This window comes from Sus scrofa, chromosome 4, assembly GCF_054392235.1.
Source record: "Sus scrofa isolate SSC_HxYL_T2T_F1_AM1 chromosome 4, Sscrofa_HxYL_maternal_Yorkshire_Landrace_v2.0, whole genome shotgun sequence".
Taxonomy (NCBI): domain Eukaryota; kingdom Metazoa; phylum Chordata; class Mammalia; order Artiodactyla; family Suidae; genus Sus; species Sus scrofa.
The window spans coordinates 102599755-102619122 of NC_139386.1; the positions used below are offsets into that span (position 1 = coordinate 102599755).

At 46.0% G+C, this 19368-nt stretch overlaps 2 protein-coding genes across 14 annotated transcripts in view; one reads left to right on the forward strand and one right to left on the reverse strand.

The window, feature by feature from the left end:
• Positions 1–7154, reverse strand: part of PIP5K1A (phosphatidylinositol-4-phosphate 5-kinase type 1 alpha) — a 49207-nt gene extending 42053 nt beyond the window's left edge. For 6 of the 11 annotated variants that reach the window (XM_085020711.1, XM_085020713.1, XM_085020710.1 and 3 more), the window contains exon 1: positions 1266–1757. In XM_085020711.1, the coding sequence (XP_084876837.1) occupies positions 1266–1347 (82 nt within the window). In that variant the 5' untranslated portion in view covers positions 1348–1757. 11 annotated transcript variants of the gene reach the window in all.
• A 172-nt stretch (positions 7155–7326) lies between these two features.
• Positions 7327–19066, forward strand: VPS72 (vacuolar protein sorting 72 homolog). 3 transcript variants are annotated; one of them, XM_001929654.6, is made up of 6 exons: positions 7327–7497; positions 11186–11338; positions 11502–11616; positions 12008–12184; positions 18010–18154; positions 18489–19066. In XM_001929654.6, the coding sequence occupies exons 1-6, from the start codon at positions 7381–7383 to the stop codon at positions 18874–18876; spliced, it is 1095 nt and encodes a 364-aa protein (XP_001929689.1). In that variant the 5' UTR covers positions 7327–7380; the 3' UTR covers positions 18877–19066. The 3 variants fall into 3 exon arrangements, with proteins under 3 accessions (XP_001929689.1, XP_084879205.1, XP_084879206.1); XM_085023079.1 differs by lacking the exon at positions 18489–19066 and having other exon boundaries at positions 12008–12289; positions 18010–18051; XM_085023080.1 differs by lacking the exons at positions 7327–7497; positions 11186–11338; positions 11502–11616 and having other exon boundaries at positions 12074–12289.
• The last annotated feature ends 302 nt before the right edge of the window (positions 19067–19368 follow it).

Here is a 19368-nt window from a genome sequence, read left to right on the forward strand (position 1 = left end):
CTATGAAAGATGGAACCCTCTATTTAATCAATTTGAAATGGGAAGGATACAATTCCAGGCCTAAGGAACTGTCAATGTCTAAAGAAAAACATCCATCAACTGGCAGCCTCTCCTGTTCAGTGTGGAGGCAACAGTCACTATGGAAGGCCAGACATTTCTGATGGAAGCTCTAGAACAGTTTCTGATTCAAACTACCCCCACAACACACACACACATCCCAACACCACACATTTTCCCTCCTACACACAATCTGTTGCTTTTCTAGTGGGTTCTTCTGCCCTCCTTCAATCTTCAACAGTTTCTAACTACTTTGAGCTATATGCCCTTAGCTCCCTTCTCCAATTGCCAATTTCCTGCCTAAGCATTCTTCCAATCCATTTCCTATTATGCAATATTCTCCAACAACACTTAAGAGCCACCCCCAACCCCATCCTTCTCAGGCCTAATTGCCAACATCACCTCCCTCAACATCTACCATAACTCAAGACTTCGGCATTCTGCCTTCTCCATCTGTTTTCAAGGTCTTTTAGCCCTAATTTTCCACATTCCTCAGGCTCTTTTCAAAACTTCCCATTCCTTCCCAAGTTGGGCAGTCTAGAGATGTAAGTCTTCAAAGGAGGATGTTTGATAAAATGTGTACGTGTGTCTGCGAGATGGCGCGTGTTTGTATGTGTGGCGGGGGGCCGGGCAGGGCACGCAGTGAGAAGTAATGACGCATTAGGGGGGGTCTGTGAAAAAGACGGCTTCAATACTCCCACCCGCAACAAAACCCACAGTATTCCGTAACTCCCCAGCAATCGGAAAGCGTCCCACAACTCACCATACCTTTTAAGTCCCATGGTTTCTCTGCCACATTTTAATCCAATTAACACCACAATCAATTTGGATTCTACCAACCTCTCACACTACGTAATTCCTCGTTACTTGTGAAGCCTCCATTTACTTTTTTCTACTCCCTTCGGTTCCTTCCTACTCCCACCGTCAATCTCCATCCCTTCCTGACCCTACTCCTTACAAGTCTTCAACTCGGTCTCCTCGAAGACAACCAACATCTTTGACAGCTTCTTTTTTCTCAATTAAATCCACCCTTTCCTTAGATTCCCCCAGTCCGCTCAGAAAACCCTGCTGTATGAAAGCCTAGCCCTCTGTCCTCCTTACCGGCAACGCCTCGGACACCCCCAGCTAAAGGTGCCGTTCCAGGGTCTCGCTCTTCCTCCTACTGCACAGCCATCATCAACCCTCAGCCCACGCCCCACCGTGATTACCTGAGGACGAGGTGCAGGGAGGGACCCCGGAATCCACGGGTGAAGACCCGACCGCCGACGACCCAGACGAGGCAGACGCCATCTTGGCAGCCCCCGCCCCCTCAGCGGCCTCCCTCCCTTTCAATCGGGATCTTCCTTTTCTCGGAGTCGAATCTTCCCCACGTCTCTTCACAGAACCCGCGTTCCGCGGGCCACCTCCCCGCCCCCTCTGGGGCCTCTCTCAGACACGTCGGGCCGGCTCCCGGACCAACTCAGGGCCACACCATTCGGTTGGCATGGGGGAGAACTCCCGTCTCGAAGCCTCTCCGCAGATTTAACCGCTTTCCGCCGGAGCTACTTTCCCCTTTCACAATAGATTAATCTCAAACCCGCTACCGGAACCCCACATCTGGACCAAACCACACCTAAAATAACAAGGAGGGGGTGTCTGTGAGAAGTCCCGGCAGAGCGAACGCCCCCTCCCCCCTCCTCCTTGGCCACGGCCTGTTTATCGCCCAACCCCAAGGCTCGACTCCGGGTGGCCCGTGAAATCCGGGCACTGCGCACGCGCCCAACCTTTGGTGCCCAGCCCAGCCTGGGAAGCCAAACCAATCAGGAGGCTGCTACAGATCACATGAGGCGGGTGGGGCGCGCCCTAACGAATCCAAGGGTCGAAGACAGCGCGTCCCTTTCAGCAGACCTTCCCTACGGTGCCTCGGTGAGGCCACCTAGGCGCGCCTCTTTGAAGGGACTGGGTGGCGAGGTCTGAGCTCTGCAAGAGTCCGCGGGGCAGGCCCTCTCCGTTTCACAGACCAGGAAAAACTCCCGATAGAAGCGCTGCTGTCCAGAGACATTCAACATTCTAATGATAATATCATAAAACATCACATGCCACCAAGTATTCTTCCGGCTTTACTGCTTTATTATTTAAAGTGCATGTCTGTCTTGCCTTCCTCTCAATGATGTTCACAACGTACACTTTGCCTCAAGCCTAATACTGAGCACGATGATGGAATTCAGTAAATATTTGAAAAGTGAACAACTGAAGACCTGTCAAAAAGGGTCACAAAAGGCGATCGGAAACATCACGGTCTTCCTGCGATCCAAGCCTTAACCTCTCTTAGTTACCGATGTTCGAAAGAGCATAGAGGCGCACAGAGAAATTCCCCACTCTATTCTAATCTTTGTACTAACCTGAAAAGTTTAATAAAAAAAAAAAATATATATATATATATACCCTGGAAATTATGAACTCTTGTGGCGATCTGAAGACCTGACTCTGAATAAATAGGCTGTAAGCTGGTAGAGAGCAACAACTATTTCACTCTATCTCCAGCTCCTCCCATGATGTAATTCTGTACATAGTAAGAACTCAATAGTTATTTGTGGAATGAATAAATGAAGAGGATTAGGGAGGGGGGAATCCTATGTATTGTAACACCCAAGATGACCTAGTTGTCTTCTATCCACATGTCTTCTGGGTCATTGAAAGGGAAACTAAGGAGTTCCCATTGTGGCCCAACGGAAACGAATCTGACTAGTAGCCATGAGGACACAGGTTCAATTCCTGGCCTCGCTCAGTGGGTTAAGGATCTGGCGTTGCCATGAGCTATGGTGTAGGTCGCAGACATGGCTGGGATCTGGCTTGGCTATGGCTGTGGTGTAGGCTAGCAACTACAGCTCCGATTCGACCCCTAGCCTGGGAACCTCCATATGCCCCAGGCGTGGCCCTAAAAAGACAAAAAAAAAAAGGAAACTAGGACCAAAAGCCCAGAAAATAACCCATGCATTTACCTCTGCCTTCTCCCTCCCTCGATCAAGATCTTGGAGTTCCCATTGTAGCAGAGCGGAAACAAATTCGACCAGTGTCCATGAGGATATAGGTTCCATCCCTGGCCTCAAGGTGAAGTGAGCTGCAGTATAGGATCTGGAGTTGCTGTGGCTGTGGTATAGGCTGGCAGCCTTAGCTCAGATTTGACCCCTAGCCTGGGAAGTCCCATACGCCGCAAGTACGGCACTAAAAAGCAAAAGAAAAAGGATTGTTTTTTAAATAATTTTTAAATAAATATATTTTTAAACAATTCTAAAATAATTGTTTCCCTACTGCCACCTGCTGGGTTATCTGTCTTCATTTGGGTGCTGAAGGTAGACAAACTTCAAATGGTTGAATTGCCATTTGTAACTCCATGATAATGGAATGTATAGCATTGAAGTATTTTGTTTCTGAATTTAAAGCTGGAAATAGACCAGTAAAACCCTTATTCGCCAAAGCAATAGGAGTTCCCATCATGGCTCAGCAGTTATTGAACCCGACTAGCATCCATGAGGACTCGGTTTGATCCCTGGCCTCGATGAGTGGGTTAAGGATACGGCATTGCTGTGAGCTGTGGTGTAGCTCGAAGATGCGGCTCGGATCCCATGTTGCTGTGGCTTTGGCATAGGCTGGTGGCTACAGCTTCAATTAGACCCCTAGCCTGGGAACCTCCATATGCCACGGGAGAGACCCTAGAAAAGGCAAAAAGACAAAAAAAAAAAAAAAAAAAAAATTGGGCCCCTAGCCTGGGAACTTCCATATGCCCCAGGTGTGGCCCTAAAAAGATGGGGGAAAAAAAAAAAAGCAATAGGTCAACAGAGGGATCTTCTCCCAAGAATCTGATCTATGAATTTGATTTCAGCGCGCTTGGAAGAAGAGCCCCCTGTTCTGTAGCTTCTTAGAGGGTCTTTGTTTCTCCTTTATGTACCAAAATATATCTACTATTACTCCTACCACCTTGTATTATGTCAGTTGGTTTACTTGTTTGTCTCTCTCATAGACTATGAATGTTTTATGACAAAGATTATATCTTATCCTTTTTTTTTTTTCTTTTTGGCCACTCCTGGGGCATGAGGAAGTTCCCGGGCTAGGGATCAAACCGTGCCATAGCAGCAACCCAAGCCGCTGCAGTGACAATGCCTCCCGCAGAGGCAAAATAAGAGGATGAGTACCTTAACCCTCTATGCCACAAGAGAGCCCTACATCTTTTCTATTTTTATATCTCAGGCAACTAGAATGGTGCCTGACACAAAGCAGGTGCCCAATACCTAAATTCTCCTGAATTTATGAATGGATGAAGGCAAAATTTTAAAAATGGGGCTAGGTGTGTTTCCCATATTTTCACCCTAAACCTTGTCTCTGCCCCCACTTCCACTCAATCCCTGGGGAGGCCTCTGAGTCATAAAGCCACTCTTCCCCAGTAACATTCCTGGCATAGCAGAACTGGGGTGACGTGGCAGGGTGTGGAAGCCTGGACAGAGGAGGACACATTGGCTTGGTGCCCGCAAGGAAATGGAAAAGGGAGTTCACCAATATATAATTTGGAAAAAGGAGGGGACAACCTGGTGATCTCCAAATGGAGCCACTCATACATAGTTGAAGGAAACAGTGTACATACAGCCACACACAGCCTTATTAAAATGAACTTCATGTCTTAGGACAGTTCTTAAGGTCAAAGTGGAGTGGAGAGGCTAGGTCAACATCGGCAAAATAAGAGGATAAGTTCCTTATTAACTCAATTAGTCATTCATTCATTCATTCATTCATTGAGTTAGTATTATTTAGCCTCAATTACATCCTAAGCAGTGTGGGAATTCTGGCGCACACAGAAGAAGATGTAGTCCCTACACTCAAAAAGATCACAGACAAATAAGGAAGTCAGATACATAAATCATTAGAGCAAACATAATATTTGCCATCATAAAGTATGCACAAGTGCTATGGTTTTTGTGGGTTTTTTTGGTGTTTTTAGGCCACACCCATGGCATATGGAGGTTCTCAGGCTAGGGGTCAAATCAGAGCTGTAGCTGCCGGCCACAGCCACAGCCACAGCCACAGCAACTCAGGATCCCAGCCATGCCTTCGACCTACACACAGCTCAGAGCAACGCCAGATCCTTAACCCACTGAGTAAGGCCAGGGATGGACCCCTCATTCTCAGGGGTACTAGTTGGGTTCATTAACCACTGAGCCATGATAGGAACTGCCACAAGTGCTATTTTTTGACAACCATACTTTCAGAATTAAAAATGGGAAGAAGAGTTCCCTCTGTGGCACAGTGGGTTAAGAATGTCTGCAGCAGCTCAGGTCACTGTGGGGGTTTGGGTTCGATTCCTGGCCTAGTGAAGTGGGTTAAAGGATTGGGCGTTGCCACAGTTGTGTCCTGGGATTCAGTCCCTGGCCTGGGAACTTCCATATACCCGGAGTGTGACCATAAGCAAACAAACAAACTAACTGGAAGAGAAGTTGAAACATTCTTGACAGACTATTTGAGACTGGAACTATTACAAGAATCTAGGAGGCATGATCTCCATGGTTATAGAAACTGCACCGGGAAGACAGAAACAGATGTGAGATGACTTCACTGTCCTACAGAACTGGAATTTTGCCAGGTAGGTAAGAAAAAGAAGAAATTTTAAGAAGGAAAAATACGGAGACATGATAAAGAATTGGTGTCAGGGAAACGATGCTAGAATAGGATGATGTGGAATAATGTGAGGCTGTTAAAGGCAGGGAGAAGCTAAATGACTGATGAAGGATCTTGAAAGCTATGTTAATAGTAGTTATCCCCTACCAAACAAACATCTATGTGCTTATTACTGTGCTAAGTGGTTTACAAGGATTAGATATTTAAATCTTCTCAACCACCTAAAAGTGTAGGTATTCTTATTAGTGTCACTTTACAGATGAGAAGATTAAAATTCAGGGAGGCAAAACAACTTGTCCAAAGTCACACAGCTAGAAGACCTTAAACTCAAACTCAAACTCAGGTCTGGCTGGCTCTACAACTCAGCTCTCAGCCATGCTACTATTCCGCCACAAGAATTTTGGACTTTCAGGCAGAGAAGGACAAACATCAGGAGTTCCCGTCTTGGCTCAGCGGTTAACGAACCCGGCTAGAATCCATGAGGACTCGGGTTCAATCGCTGGCCTCACTCAGTGGGTTAAGCTGTGGTGTAGGTCACAGATGCAGCTCAGATCCTGCATTGCTGTGGCTGTGGTGTAGGGCAGCAGCTGTAGCTGATTCAACCCCCAGCCTGGGAACCTCGATATGCAGCGGGTGCAGCCCTAAAAAGAAAGAAAGAAAGAAAAGAAAATAATAAAATAAAATAGATAATCAGAAGTTGCTTTGTGTAGGTCGAAGCTCTGGCTTGGATTTGATCCCTAGTCCTGGAACTTCTGCATGTCATGCGGGTTGCCGAAAAAGGGGGAATTTTTTTTTTTTTTTTTTTAATTTTACTTAAGGAGTTCCCATTGTGGCTCAGTGGTTAACGAGTCTGACTGGGAACCATGAAGTTGCGAGTTTGATCCCTGGCCTTGTTCAGTGGGTTAAGGATCCGGCGTTACCCTGAGCTGTGGTGTAGGTTGCAGAAGCGGCTGGGATCCGCGTTGCTGCGGCTCTGGCGTAGGCCTGCAGCTACGGCTCCGATTCGACCCCTAGCCTGGGAACCTCCATATGCCACGGGAGTGGCCCAAGAAACCGCAAAAAGACAAAAAAAAAAAAAAAACAACTTACTTAAAAAGACGAATGGGTATATGTATAACTGAATCACTTTTCTGTACACCTGAAATTAACACAACATTGAAAATCAACTATAATCCAATATAAACTAAAAACTAAATTTAAAAAACATTTGGACTTTACCCTGTAAGTCGACAAGGAAGGAGCCATTAAAGATTTTTGAGCAAAAGTGTGACAAAATCTGGGTTTTTAGAAAGGTTCCTACTGGCAGCAGAGTGGAAAACGAACTGGAGCAGAGGGAGACTGACCTCTTCTAAATGAAAATTTCTTGGCTCCCGATTTCTGCACTCAGTGTAGCGGGGTTTCTGGGGGTCACCAAATCGAAGTATTTCACAGCCCAGATGGGCGCCGGAACTGGGGCGGGGAGCTTGGGGTAGTCTCTGCGCAGGCGTGGGCGGGGCTGAAGCCGTGAGAAGATTTCGGGGGCGGGACTAGGAATCTCTCGACGCTCTGCTACTTCTGCCTGTAGATGACCGGCTTCCGCCGTCGCATGCCGCCCGCAGGTAGTGGTGTCGAGAGCCGATCCTTGAGGACCGCGCTGTGTGAGGGGTTGCTGGTGGTGGCGCAGTCTGAGTAGGCACTATGAGTTTGGCTGGGGGCCGGGCCCCCCGGAAGACCGCAGGGAACCGGCTTTCTGGTCTCCTGGAGGCAGAGGAGGAAGATGAGTTCTACCAGACGACTTATGGGGGTTTCACTGAGGCAAGAGCCGGGCCCAGGAAGAGGGAGGGAAGGAAGCTGAAAGGAGTCCTGAAGGGAGAAACCTCGGACAAAGAAGGGGGTGGGGGAAGAGAGGATCCTTGGTAGCTGATACTCGAGATGGGGTGGGCGAGACTGGAGGATAAACTGGAGTCCTGGAAGGGAGAGTCCTGGATGGCTGAAACCTGCTGTGTACTTCCCCAGCTGCATCTCTCATTGCACTTCTGACGTCTAGCATACAGCACATCGTAGTCACGCGGTGTATGCTCGTTGGCCCACTGCCTGGTTATTCATCTCAAGTATAGAAAAGAAATCTCTCTCAAGAAAAAATAGAGGCACTTAGCATACTCCTTTTTCAGCTTTCAGATCTCGGTGTAAATGTCTCTTGGGTAAATAGCCTTTCCTTGATTGTGCTAAGAAGTTTCTCCCTATATATCTTTCGTAGAACCTATTTCGATTTGTAATAGCTTTTGCTGGCTTGTTTATACTTTTCTATCAGATTGTAAGCGCTTTAAGGTTAGAGATAATCTGTTTTGTTTAACAGTACACATGTCCAATGCCTGGTCCAGTGTCCTCATTGGGTTGGCACTTGTTAAATTTTATATTGATTGAATCTAACCGTTCATCAAATATATTAAACGCATAGAGCAAGCCAAGAACTGTGATAGGCTTTAGGGAAACAGAGTATTAAAAACACCACTTTGGGGAGTTCCTCTGTGGCTCAGCCAGTTAAGGGCATGGTGTCACTGCTGCCGCTTGGGTCACCTCCTTTGGCACCAGTTCAGTCCCTGGTGGGGAAGTTGCACATGGCTCCAGCGCAGCCAAAAAGAAAACAAACCAAAAAACAGACCCCACCATTTTGTTCTGACATATTCCAGATTCCAGTGGGGGAACTAGCTGAATTAAGTCAGTTTAAATTCCACATGGAGCCAAAGTTGTTTGGGATAGGCATCAGGATAAGCTGAGGACCATATGAAAAGTGGCCTTGGCTGGCTGAATAGTGGTAGGAGTAGGAGCAGGGGAAGGAGGAGGGTTGGTCCAGCGAGGGGGTGGGGCAGAGATGTATAAAAACGCTGAGATCCTTGTCAGGGACCTGCATATCTACTGTCATTATCCAGACCATGAAGGAGAATAAAGGTTGGTCAGGCTGGAGGGAGTAGGCGTGGGCCAGATCATGGAGGGCTTGTGAGCCATGTTAAGGAGTTTTGCTCTTCATCCAGAGGACTGAGAATATTTGTCATAGTTTTATGATCAGATTTGTACTTTATAAAGATCACTCTGTATTGTGGATTTGAAGAAGGCAGCGGGAGTAGAGAAACATGATCAGGAGGGTTCAGGAGAAATTAAGGAGAAATAGAATCCACAGGACTTGGTGACTGATTAGGAATCATCACAACAACCCCCTAAGCAAGTAGTTTAAAATAGAACTTTCCCATCCCTCCTCCAAAGGCCATTTTCCTATTCCTGTCATTTTACGAGTTGTTATTTAATATGTACCCTTCCTTCTTCCAAAAAGGATTTAAGGAGGCTTACGATATAAACAAAAAGTAGGAACAGTAAAAATAGAGACAGATCAGAAGTAATTGTACCAAGAGCCTCAGCTAAAATGGTAGTAGCAATTGATTTTAAATTTAGCTGTGAGCTTCCTGGCAGCCAAACCCTGAATTTCTTTTTTCAGTAGGAAAGAAGCATACAAGTTCTTTAAGAGAGACAAACTTATTCAACATTAAATCCTAGGGAGAATTGCGTCCTTATATATAAAGTAACAGGGGTTTGGTAGATGATGTAAAAACAGTCTCTTGATTAGTCATGTCTATTAATGACCCTTGATAAAAGCCAAAGGAATGGTAGTAAGTCCATAACTTAGTGAAAGCATTTCAATTGGGCATTAAGCTAATGTGTAGTTGAACTGCTACCTCTGGTGATATGACTTAGTAGGGTCAGAGCTAAGGGGATTAACATGTTCCCAGGCTGTCTTTCACAAACATCAGTTGGGAGGAAATGATGGTCATCAGTGCAAGACTGAAGCTGACAGGCTTGGAGTGTCAACTGTCTGTTATTTGCTTGTTTTGGCAGTGTGTATACCAAGATTAGCCCGTTAGTCTCATCATTGATTGAAGAGAAAGCCACATGTTTGAAGTTCTGCCCCACCCAATTAACTCCTTCGCCTCCAAGTGATTTTTTTTCTTCTTTTTTTTGCCTTTTTAAGGCTGCACCTGCAGCATATGCACGTTCCCAGGCTAGCTGTTGAATCCGAGCTGTAGCTGCCAGCCTGCTCCACAGCCATAGCAACGCCAGATCTGAGCCTGGTCTGCAGCCTACATCACAACTCACAGCAAAGCTAACGTGACCCATTGGGCCCCGAGGCAACTTCCTTCTTTTCTAATCTTGTAGCCCTACAGGGCAGTCAGTTAATGTTGGAAGGAGGCTGTCTGTGCTAGCGCCAAAGACAATCAGCTAGGACAACTTCTTGCCAGAGATAACCTGCTTTACTTAGGTCCAAATCCTTATTCCCTAATCATGCTATACGCATTCCTGCTTCTACACCTTTGTTCCTGCTGTTTGATCTGCCCATGTTTCTCTCCTTGACCTTGGCTATCTAAATACTATCAGTATTTTAAACCGTGGTCAAAGGCAATTTTTTTTTTTTTTTTTTTTTTTTTTTTTGTCTTTTTAGGGCTGCACCCACAGCATACAGAGGTTCCTGGGCTAAGGGTCGAATTGGAGCTGCATCTGCCAGCCTACACCACAGCCACAGCAATACCAGATTTGAGCCAGGTCTGCAACCTACACCACAGCTCTCAGCAATGCCAAGATCCTTAAGTGGGATCCTTAACCCACTGAGCAAAGCCAGGGATCAAACCTGTGTCTTCATGGATATTAGATTCGTTTCTCCTGAGCCACAATGGGAGGTCCTCCTCTGCATTTTTTAGAGTCTAACGCAGGGTTTAGTAAACTACAACCTGTTGGCTGAAACTGGCCCTTTACTGAAAAAGTTTGCCAACTCCTAGTCGAAAGGAAGGAAATCTAAAGTTAAACCTTCCCGAGCCATCTGTAACATTTTATTGGTACTTTATATGTTGCCTTGTATTAAAACTTTGTTTTATAATTATGTCCTGTCCTCTACTAGTCTGCAAGATCCCATGAAGATAGAGACTAAACCATATCCTTTTGTACCCCAGCACTTAACACTGTGCTACAGGTACAAGGCAGTCAATTAATGTTGGAAGGGGTGGTCCTGGAGCTGAAGGCCATCAGCTCGGAAAGCTTTTTGCCTGAGGAAGGTGAAAGGCTGAGTTGGGAAGGAGAGTGGGGCAGCCCTTCTAAAGAAACTGATTCTGGCCTTCCTCAGCAGTAATGAATCTGACTAGCATCCATGATTGATTAAGGCCATCAGTCCCTAGCCTCCCTCAGTGGGTTAAGGATCCAGCTTTGCCATGAACTGTGGAGTAGGTCACAGATGTGGCTCAAATCTGGCATTGCTATGGCTATGGTATAGGCCAGCAGCTGTAGCTCCAATTCAACCCCTAGCCTGGGAACTTCCATATGCCGCAGGTACAGCCCTAAAAAGACCAAAAAAGAAAGGGAGGGAGGGAGGAAAGGGAAGGAAAGAAAGAAATAGTTCTGTTCCTCCTGGAGGGGTATTAATGACTCCGATGCCGATGAGAACCTTTTTTCCCTATGCCTTCAGGAATCAGGAGATGATGAGTATCAAGGGGACCAGTCAGACACAGAGGATGAGGTGGACTCTGATTTTGACATCGACGAAGGAGATGAACCATCCAGTGATGGAGAAACAGAAGAGCCAAGAAGGAAGCGCCGAGTAGTCACCAAAGCGTATAAGGTGAAGGGGGGGGTCCTAGTTTTCTTGGGCTTCCTTAATTCCTGTTCTCTCTTTCATCAGGTCTCAAGATCCTCACACCAGTCCCATTTTCTTCAGTGCTGGTTTTCTCTTCCTTTTACCTGTTTCTTCTCTTCCCTGGTGTCTGATTCCATTCTGTCCCCAGGAGCCTCTTAAGAGCTTGAGGCCTCGAAAGGTCAGCACCCCAGCTGGTAGCTCTCAGAAGACCCGAGAAGAGAAAGCATTGCTTCCACTAGAACTACAGGATGATGGCTCTGACAGTGAGTGCGGATGTTTGGGTCAATTGACAAAATTGAAATATGATAAAGTATTGTATTACTGTTAAATTTCCTGAAGTTGATAACTGAATTATGTTTATGTAAGGAAATTTTTTGTTCTTAGAAAATATACACTGAGTATTTAGGGGAATAGAGCCATGATATGTACACTTAACTCTCAGATTATTCAGAAAACACACACACACAAAATGCAAATAGGGCAAAATGTTAACAGGTGATCTGGTAAAGAACACATGGATTTACTTTGTACTGTTCTTGCAACTTTTTTCTAAGTTTAAGATGATTTCCAAATAAAAATTTTAAATTTAAAAAAAAATACAAAGGAGGTGGACATGAGTTCAAAGGTTTCTTCCTCTCTTGACTTCCTTCCCAGGTCGGAAGTCCATGCGTCAGTCTACAGCTGAGCATACAAGACAGACATTCCTTCGAGTACAAGAGCGGCAGGGTCAGTCACGGCGGCGAAAGGGGCCCCACTGTGAGCGGCCACTGACCCAGGAGGAGCTGCTCAGGGAGGCTAAGATCACAGAAGAGCTCAACTTACGTTCACTGGGTCAGTCTATGGTTTTGAGAACAGTGGGTAGAAGGGCTGAGAAGCATGAGATAAACTGAGACCTGGAAGATCCAATGAACCAGAAAGATGGCAATTTGGGACAAGGTAATCGGAGGAAAGAAATGGGGAGAGGAAGTTATGAGGAGCAAGGACAAGGAACTAGGCAGTTACGAGGGCACTAAAGGACAAGTTATACTGAAGTACTTTGGTGTAATATAAGACTTATATAAGGAGTTCCCTGGTTAAGGGTCTGGTATCACTGCTGTGGCTTGAGTTTGATCCCTGGCCCAGGAACTTCCATATGCCACAGGCATGGCAAAAAAAAAAAAAAAAAATTGTGTAGAACTCAATTCAAATTGTAATTCTGCTGTTCCCTACCTGTAAGACCATAGGCAAATTACTTACAGCCTACTTTTATCTTTCTTTCCTTGTTCACAAAATGGGGTGGTAATGCCTACTTTAATGATCATAAGAATTAGAAATTCAGAGGTAGTTCATGAGATATATTACTTTAAAGTAAAAATTCTTTAAAATTTCTTTAGCTTATATGCTATCGGGTACATAGTCGTATATGGTAATATATTGTACAAAACCATACATTTCTCTAAAGTATGGTGAGAATTCTAGGGTCAGGAAAGGTACGTGAGAAATTGAGGGCACAGCAGACTTCACATCTCCCATCACGTGCTCACTCTGAAGGATACTTTAACTGAGTTAAGTAACAGGTGGAATCTCCTACAGTATTTAGTTTGTTATTTCTCTATTGCTCTCTCTTTTTTTGACCAAGCATAAATAATTGAACATGTATAACCCAAATGCAGTTTCACTGTGGAGTGGAAGATTGTTTACCCAGAATATCTAGGACCCATTCTATTTCAGTTTAATGATAGTTATGAGATTTAGATATCTTAACTCCAAAAGACCTCAGTTATTGAGAAAAGATTTAGTACACTTCCAACATTTTCAGGACATATTTTTTTTCTGTCTTTTTTTAGGGCCGCACCTGCAGCATATGGAGGTTCCCAGGCCTACGCCACAGCCACAGCCACAACAATGCAGGATCCGAGCCACGTCTGCGACCTATATCACAGTTCGTGGCAATGCTGGATCCTTAACCCGCTGAGCAAAGCCAGGCATCAAACCTGCATCCTCATGGATCCTAGTCAAATTCATTTCTGCTGAGCCACGACGAGAACTTCAGGATGTATTCTCACAACATTTTTTCTTTCATTATGTTGGCTTTAAAATGGGAAATATCTCTCTGTATAATTGCATTTCAGTGCTTTAAAACAGTAGTTATCTCTCAAAACATAAATGATGGAGAACCATCACAAATACTGAGGTCACCTGATATCATTGTAATTACAGTCTGCATCCTTCGACCACATTGATTGTTTCAGGGCACTGTAAAGAGAGCGATTCCCAAGCTTCTGACATTATAACTTGACATAGGAGATCCTGGAGAGGCATGTTTGATAGGGAAAAAAAATAATAAATTACTTTTTTATTTTTTTATTTTATTTTACTTTTTGCTTTTTAGGGCTGTACCTGAGGCATATGGAAGTTCCCAGGCTAGGGGTCATTTCGGAGCTACAGCTGCCGGCCTACACCGCAGCCACAGCAATACGGGATCTGAGCTGTGTCTGCGACCTACACCACAGCTCACGGCAACGCCAGATCCTTGACCTAGTGAGTGAGGCCAGGGATCGAACCTGTGCCCTCATGGATACTCGTTGGATCTGTTTCCACTGCGCCACAACAGGATCTCCTCAATAAGTTCATTTTTTAACATGTTGGAATTGAGGTGTCTGTGAGCAATTCATGCAGTGCTGAGAACTGAGTTAAATGTGCAGATCTGGTACTTGGACAAGATTCCTGGGTTAGAAATAAAGATTTGGGGAGTTCCCGTCATGGCGCAGTGGTTAGCGAATCTGACTAGGAACCATGAGGTTGCAGGTTCGATCCCTGGCCTCACTCAGTGGGTTAGGGATCTGGCGTTGCCCATGAGCTGTGGTGTAGGTTGCAGACACGGCTTGGATCCTGCGTTGCTGTGGCTCTGGTGTAGGCCAGTGGCTCCAGCTCCGATTAGACCCCTAGCCTGGGAACCTCCATAAGCTGTGGGTGCGGCCCTAGAAAAAGCAAAACAAAACAACAACAACAACAACAAAAAAGAAATACCGATTTGGAAGTTTTAAAATATGGATGGTAGTTGACACTGGAGGGATCAGATCACCTAGGGAGAAATCATAAAGGGAGGAGAGTAGACAGAGGCACAAAAAGGTCCTGCAGACACTGAAAAGTAATAGTCTTATACAAGAAGAGGTGCTTAGAAAAGAATCGGAAGAGTAGCCAGAGAGCTGGAAACTCCAGGAGAGTTTGTCTTAATCCTAAAGGAAAGAATATTTCAAGAGAGAGTAGCTACTGAGTGCTGCTGAGATGCCAGTGAAGAGAACTAGGAAGTGTCCATTGGCTTTAGTGACATGGAGATCAGAGATGACCTTAGGGAGCACTTTTTGGGGACTGAGCCATTTGGAAGTTGGTTGGGAAGCCAAACTTAAAATTCAGCCATGAAGGGTAGGAGAGGGAATAAGGGGGGTGTGGGGTCAAGGTAGAGTTTGTCCTTGTTTTTTTTTTTTTATTTGTTTGTCTTTTTTGCCACACCCACAGCATGTGGAAGTTCCCAGGCCAGGGATCGAACCTGTACCACATAGCAGTGACCAGAGCCACAGTGGTGAAAATGCAGGGGCCGTAACCCACTAGGCCATTGGAGAACTCCCTGTCCTTGCTTTGTTTTATTCAGAGATTAGAAAGAATATAAGTATATTTTTGGTGAAGTGAAAATGAAAGAATTTAAAGATGGAAAAGAAAGGAAGGATGGTAAATAGTGTAGGGTTTTGGAGAATTGGGGGCGGGGGGTGGAAGCTAGGGCACATGTGGAGGAATTGAGCTAAGTTACAAGAAAGGAGGGAAGGAAGGGTGGCTCACAGTTGTAGGACTGTAAATCCAGAGCAGGGCAGTGCAGTTGTTCTCATCTGTTATCTTTTATGTACTGTCAGGTGTTAGGGATAGAGTTGGAAGCTTGAGGAGAATGAAGACTGCTTGAAATACTTGTTGAGATAGGACCATCTGAACTTTGGGACCATGAATTTATTGTGGTTCCAGTCTACCTATTTTGTAACTTTTCAACGGTAGCACTTGGCAGTCCAGGTCTGGGTGAGGGAGTCTAGATTGACAGGAGAATGACTGATAGACCATGGAACCTAAGCTTGATTTTAAAAGGCAAATGAAGCCTGGAAGGGATGATAGAATGAGGAGATATTCATGGACTAGAATACTGAAGAACTAGAAGAACAGAGGTATCTAGAGTAATGGAGCAAGGAGTTCCTCTTGTGGCTCAGCAGTTAATGATATGGACTAGTATCCATGAGGATGCAGGTTCCATCCCTGGCCTCGTTCAGTGGGTTAAGGATCTGGTGTTGCCGTGAGCTGTGGTGTAGGTCGAAGATGTGGCTCCGATCCCGCGTTGCTGTGGCTGTGGTGTAGGCTGGTGGATGCAGCTCCGGCTTGACCCCTAGCCTGGGAACTTCCACATGCTGCGGGTTCGGCCCTAAAAAGACGAAAGAAAAAAATACAAAGTAATGGAGCAAAGAGACCTGAAGTGTGAGACTTAGTAAGACTCAGGCACAGCTTGCACAGGATGTGGGAGAGTAAGGGGCCTCCATCAGAGGACTGCAGGGAGAGTGGTGGCCTCTGTGGATGACAGGTTTCCAGTAAGGCAAGTTTTGGAAGGATTGCTGAGTGAGGAACTTGAGGAAATAGATGAGTTGGCTGATTACAGAGCAGGCGTTCCAGAGGGTACAGGAAGTGTTCGAGAGAAGGGTTGGAAGGTTGGCTCAGGGAAAGAGAACAACATTACCAACCAAAATTTAAGTGCAAAAGAGGTTAAAATACTGGGCAGGGGTTTGGGGTGGGGAGTGTCCAGAGGACTCTTCTGGTCAGACTTTATCTAGCGGAGTGTGTTGACAGTACCCACTTTTGGACACAGCACAGAACTTAAAAGTTCATTCAGAGGAGAAGGACCAGGCTTTTTTTTTTTTTTTTTTTTTTTTTTGTGCCTTTTCTAGGGCCACTCCCGAGGCATATGGAGGTTCCCAGGCTAGGGGTCGAATCGGAGCCATAGCTATCGGCCTACACCACACCACAGCAACGCAGGATCCGAGCCACATCTTCGACCTAATACCACAGCTCACGGCAACGCCGGATCCTTAACCTGCTGAGCGAGGCCAGGGATCGAACCCACAACCTCATGGTTCCTAGTCGGATTCGTTAGCCACTGAGCCACAACGGGAGCTCCAGACCAGGGATATTTTTGTTTGTTTATATATTAACACATCTTTATTGAATGCCTGTAATGTATGGAATGCTGCTTGACCCTGATAATATGTAGGTCATACGAGTCACAGTCACTGTCCTTAGGGAAAAGACACATATACTGACAAGAACTGCTATAGAGCAGTGTCACAGGGTCCAGTGGGGGCTGTGGTGAACTCGAGGAGTGCCTGAAAGGAGGAGCAGTTACTCAGCTCAGCTAATTGTTGCCATGTGAGAATGCAGGCACAGGGTTGCCAGATTTTCTTCCTTTCTTTCTTTCTTTTTTCTGCTTTTTAGGGCCGCACCTGCAGCATACAGAGGTTCCCAGGCTAGGGGTTGAATCAGAGCTGTAGTTGTCGGCCTACGCCACATTCACAGCAATGTGGGATCTGAGTCACATCTGTGACACTACAGCTCATGGCAGCACTGGATCCCCAGTCCACTGAGCGAAGCCAGGGATTGAATCTGCATCCTCATGGATATTAGTTGGATTCATTTCTGTTGCACCTCAATGGGAACTCATTATTTTTTTTTAAGAGGGACCAGAAATCTCTGTATTTAAATGTAATTCCTAACTGTTAATTGTCAGCAGCTAATTCAGATTTTTCATTAAAACGCTATACAGATCAAGCAGAACACCCAAGGGGTGGGGGGTGAAGGGGCTGCCATCTTGTAGACTCTGCCATAGACTGTGATGAATACAGGAATAGAAGAGTGAGGCACAGCGGTGGCAGAGGGAGAGAGTGACTCAACCTTGCTGTATGAGTAATAGCTCAGTGGAAGGGGTGTTGTGATCAGCCTGGATAGAGATGGAAACTAATTTCAACTATATAAAGGATTGTCGTGTGGAAGGAAGATTACACTTATGTCCCTTATGGCCTTAAAAGTTAAAACAATGTCATCAGAAAGTATATTTCGGTTCAAAATTGGAAAGAACGCTGATGACCAGAGATGCCTAAAGATGCAGTGTTCTGCCTTGGCTGGGAGCAAGTTGACAGGGCAGTACTGGAGGGGTCTCTGGGGAAATGAGCCAAGCATCTCATCAGAGGGTCACTTTCAGTTCTGAAGTCCTACAGTCTGAGTGGGGAAGACACTAAGGGGACTGAAGCAGTGATGAGCAGAAAAGATGTCAAGAGGGGCAAGCAGGATTTTCCTTGTGGTGCAGTGAGTTAAGGATCCGGTGTTGTCACTGCAGTGGCTTGGGTCACTGCTGTGGCATGGGTTTGACCCCTAACCCAGGAACTACCACAAGCCACAGGTGTGGCCAAAAAAAAAAAAGAGGGGCAAGCAGAAAACGTATGAAATGGTAGATGCTAGAGGGCCTTAGAGGACTTTCATACTTGGCTTGGGTAGGCAGTGACTAGACAGCCAGGAAGATGATGGAGAGACTGTAGGACAGACCCGGGTTTGGGAAGAGGGGAACTGACCATCCCTTCCTTCCTTTGACCCTCAAGAGACCTATGAGCGGCTCGAGGCTGACAAAAAGAAGCAGGTCCATAAGAAGCGCAAGTGCCCTGGGCCCATAATCACCTACCATTCGGTGACAGTGCCACTTGTTGGGGAACCAGGCCCTAAAGAAGAGAATGTCGATGTGGAGGGGTGAGTGAATCTCAAGGAGAGAAGAGAGCAGTTGCTCCTTTCTGTACCCAGCTCTGTTCCCTCAGCCCCATGTCACCTGCTTTCTGCACACAGCTCTCCAGCCCTCAGTGTCTTTCAGATTCCTCTTCCTGTCAGCTCCTTACTGCTTTCTCTCTTTTTTAGCCTCTCTTTTCTCCTTTCCTTTTTCCATCCAGCCCAGCTTTGTGTTGTTACCACTGAAGAGACTCTCCAATGTTGCCGTCCCCTCTGCTTCCTCTTTTCTCACCTGTCTGATCTCTTTGTCTGTTATTTTCTCGTCTCAGCTCTTTGTGTTTTTCTGTGTCTTTTCCCTCAGACTTGATCCCACTCCCACGGCTTCTGCATTGACTCCCCGTCCTGGGACTGGACCCGTCGTCCCTCCTGCTCGCTGCTCTCGTACCTTCATCACTTTCAGTGATGATGCGACGTTCGAGGAATGGTTCCCCCAAGGGCGGCCCCCAAAGGTCCCTGTTCGGGAGGTCTGCCCGGTGACCCATCGCCCAGCCCTATACCGGGACCCTGTTACAGACATACCCTACGCCACTGCTCGAGCCTTCAAGATCATCCGTGAGGCCTACAAGAAGTACATCACTGCCCACGGACTGCCGCCCACTGCCTCAGCCCTGGGTCCTGGCCCACCACCCCCCGAGCCCCTCCCTGGCTCTGGGCCTCGAGCCTTGCGCCAGAAAATCGTCATCAAATGAAGGGAGGTCGAGTCCTTAGAAAGCCCTTTCCTGCCCTAACTTGGGGCTCTTGATGCCTGTTCCCCCCCCACTTCTTCCCCTTGTCATCACTGATCCTTGCCCAGCCCTTTAGTTTTTTTCCCCTAGTTCCTATTGGTTTCATGGGTTGTTTTTTTTTTTTTTTAATCTAATAAAATAGAAAGATCCCTTTTGTCTGGTGTCTATAATCTTGGGTTGGAAGCAAAAATTATTTGCGAATGTCTGTGTATATACATGGGTCTTAAATATTTGTTTAATAGCATTTATATTGAGTTCCCCTTAATAATAGTAAAATACTCATCCAACAGTTTATAAACCTTAAAATTAGACACCAAAACCAAAATCCTTATATTCACCTTTATGTCTCCTTAAAGTCACTACTGTAAGTATAGCAGACATCAGATAGGTAGGAATGGTGTGAGTCTCCTAGAACTCCAGTCTCCAGGACTTGGGCTTGCAGGAAGGGGAGGAGGT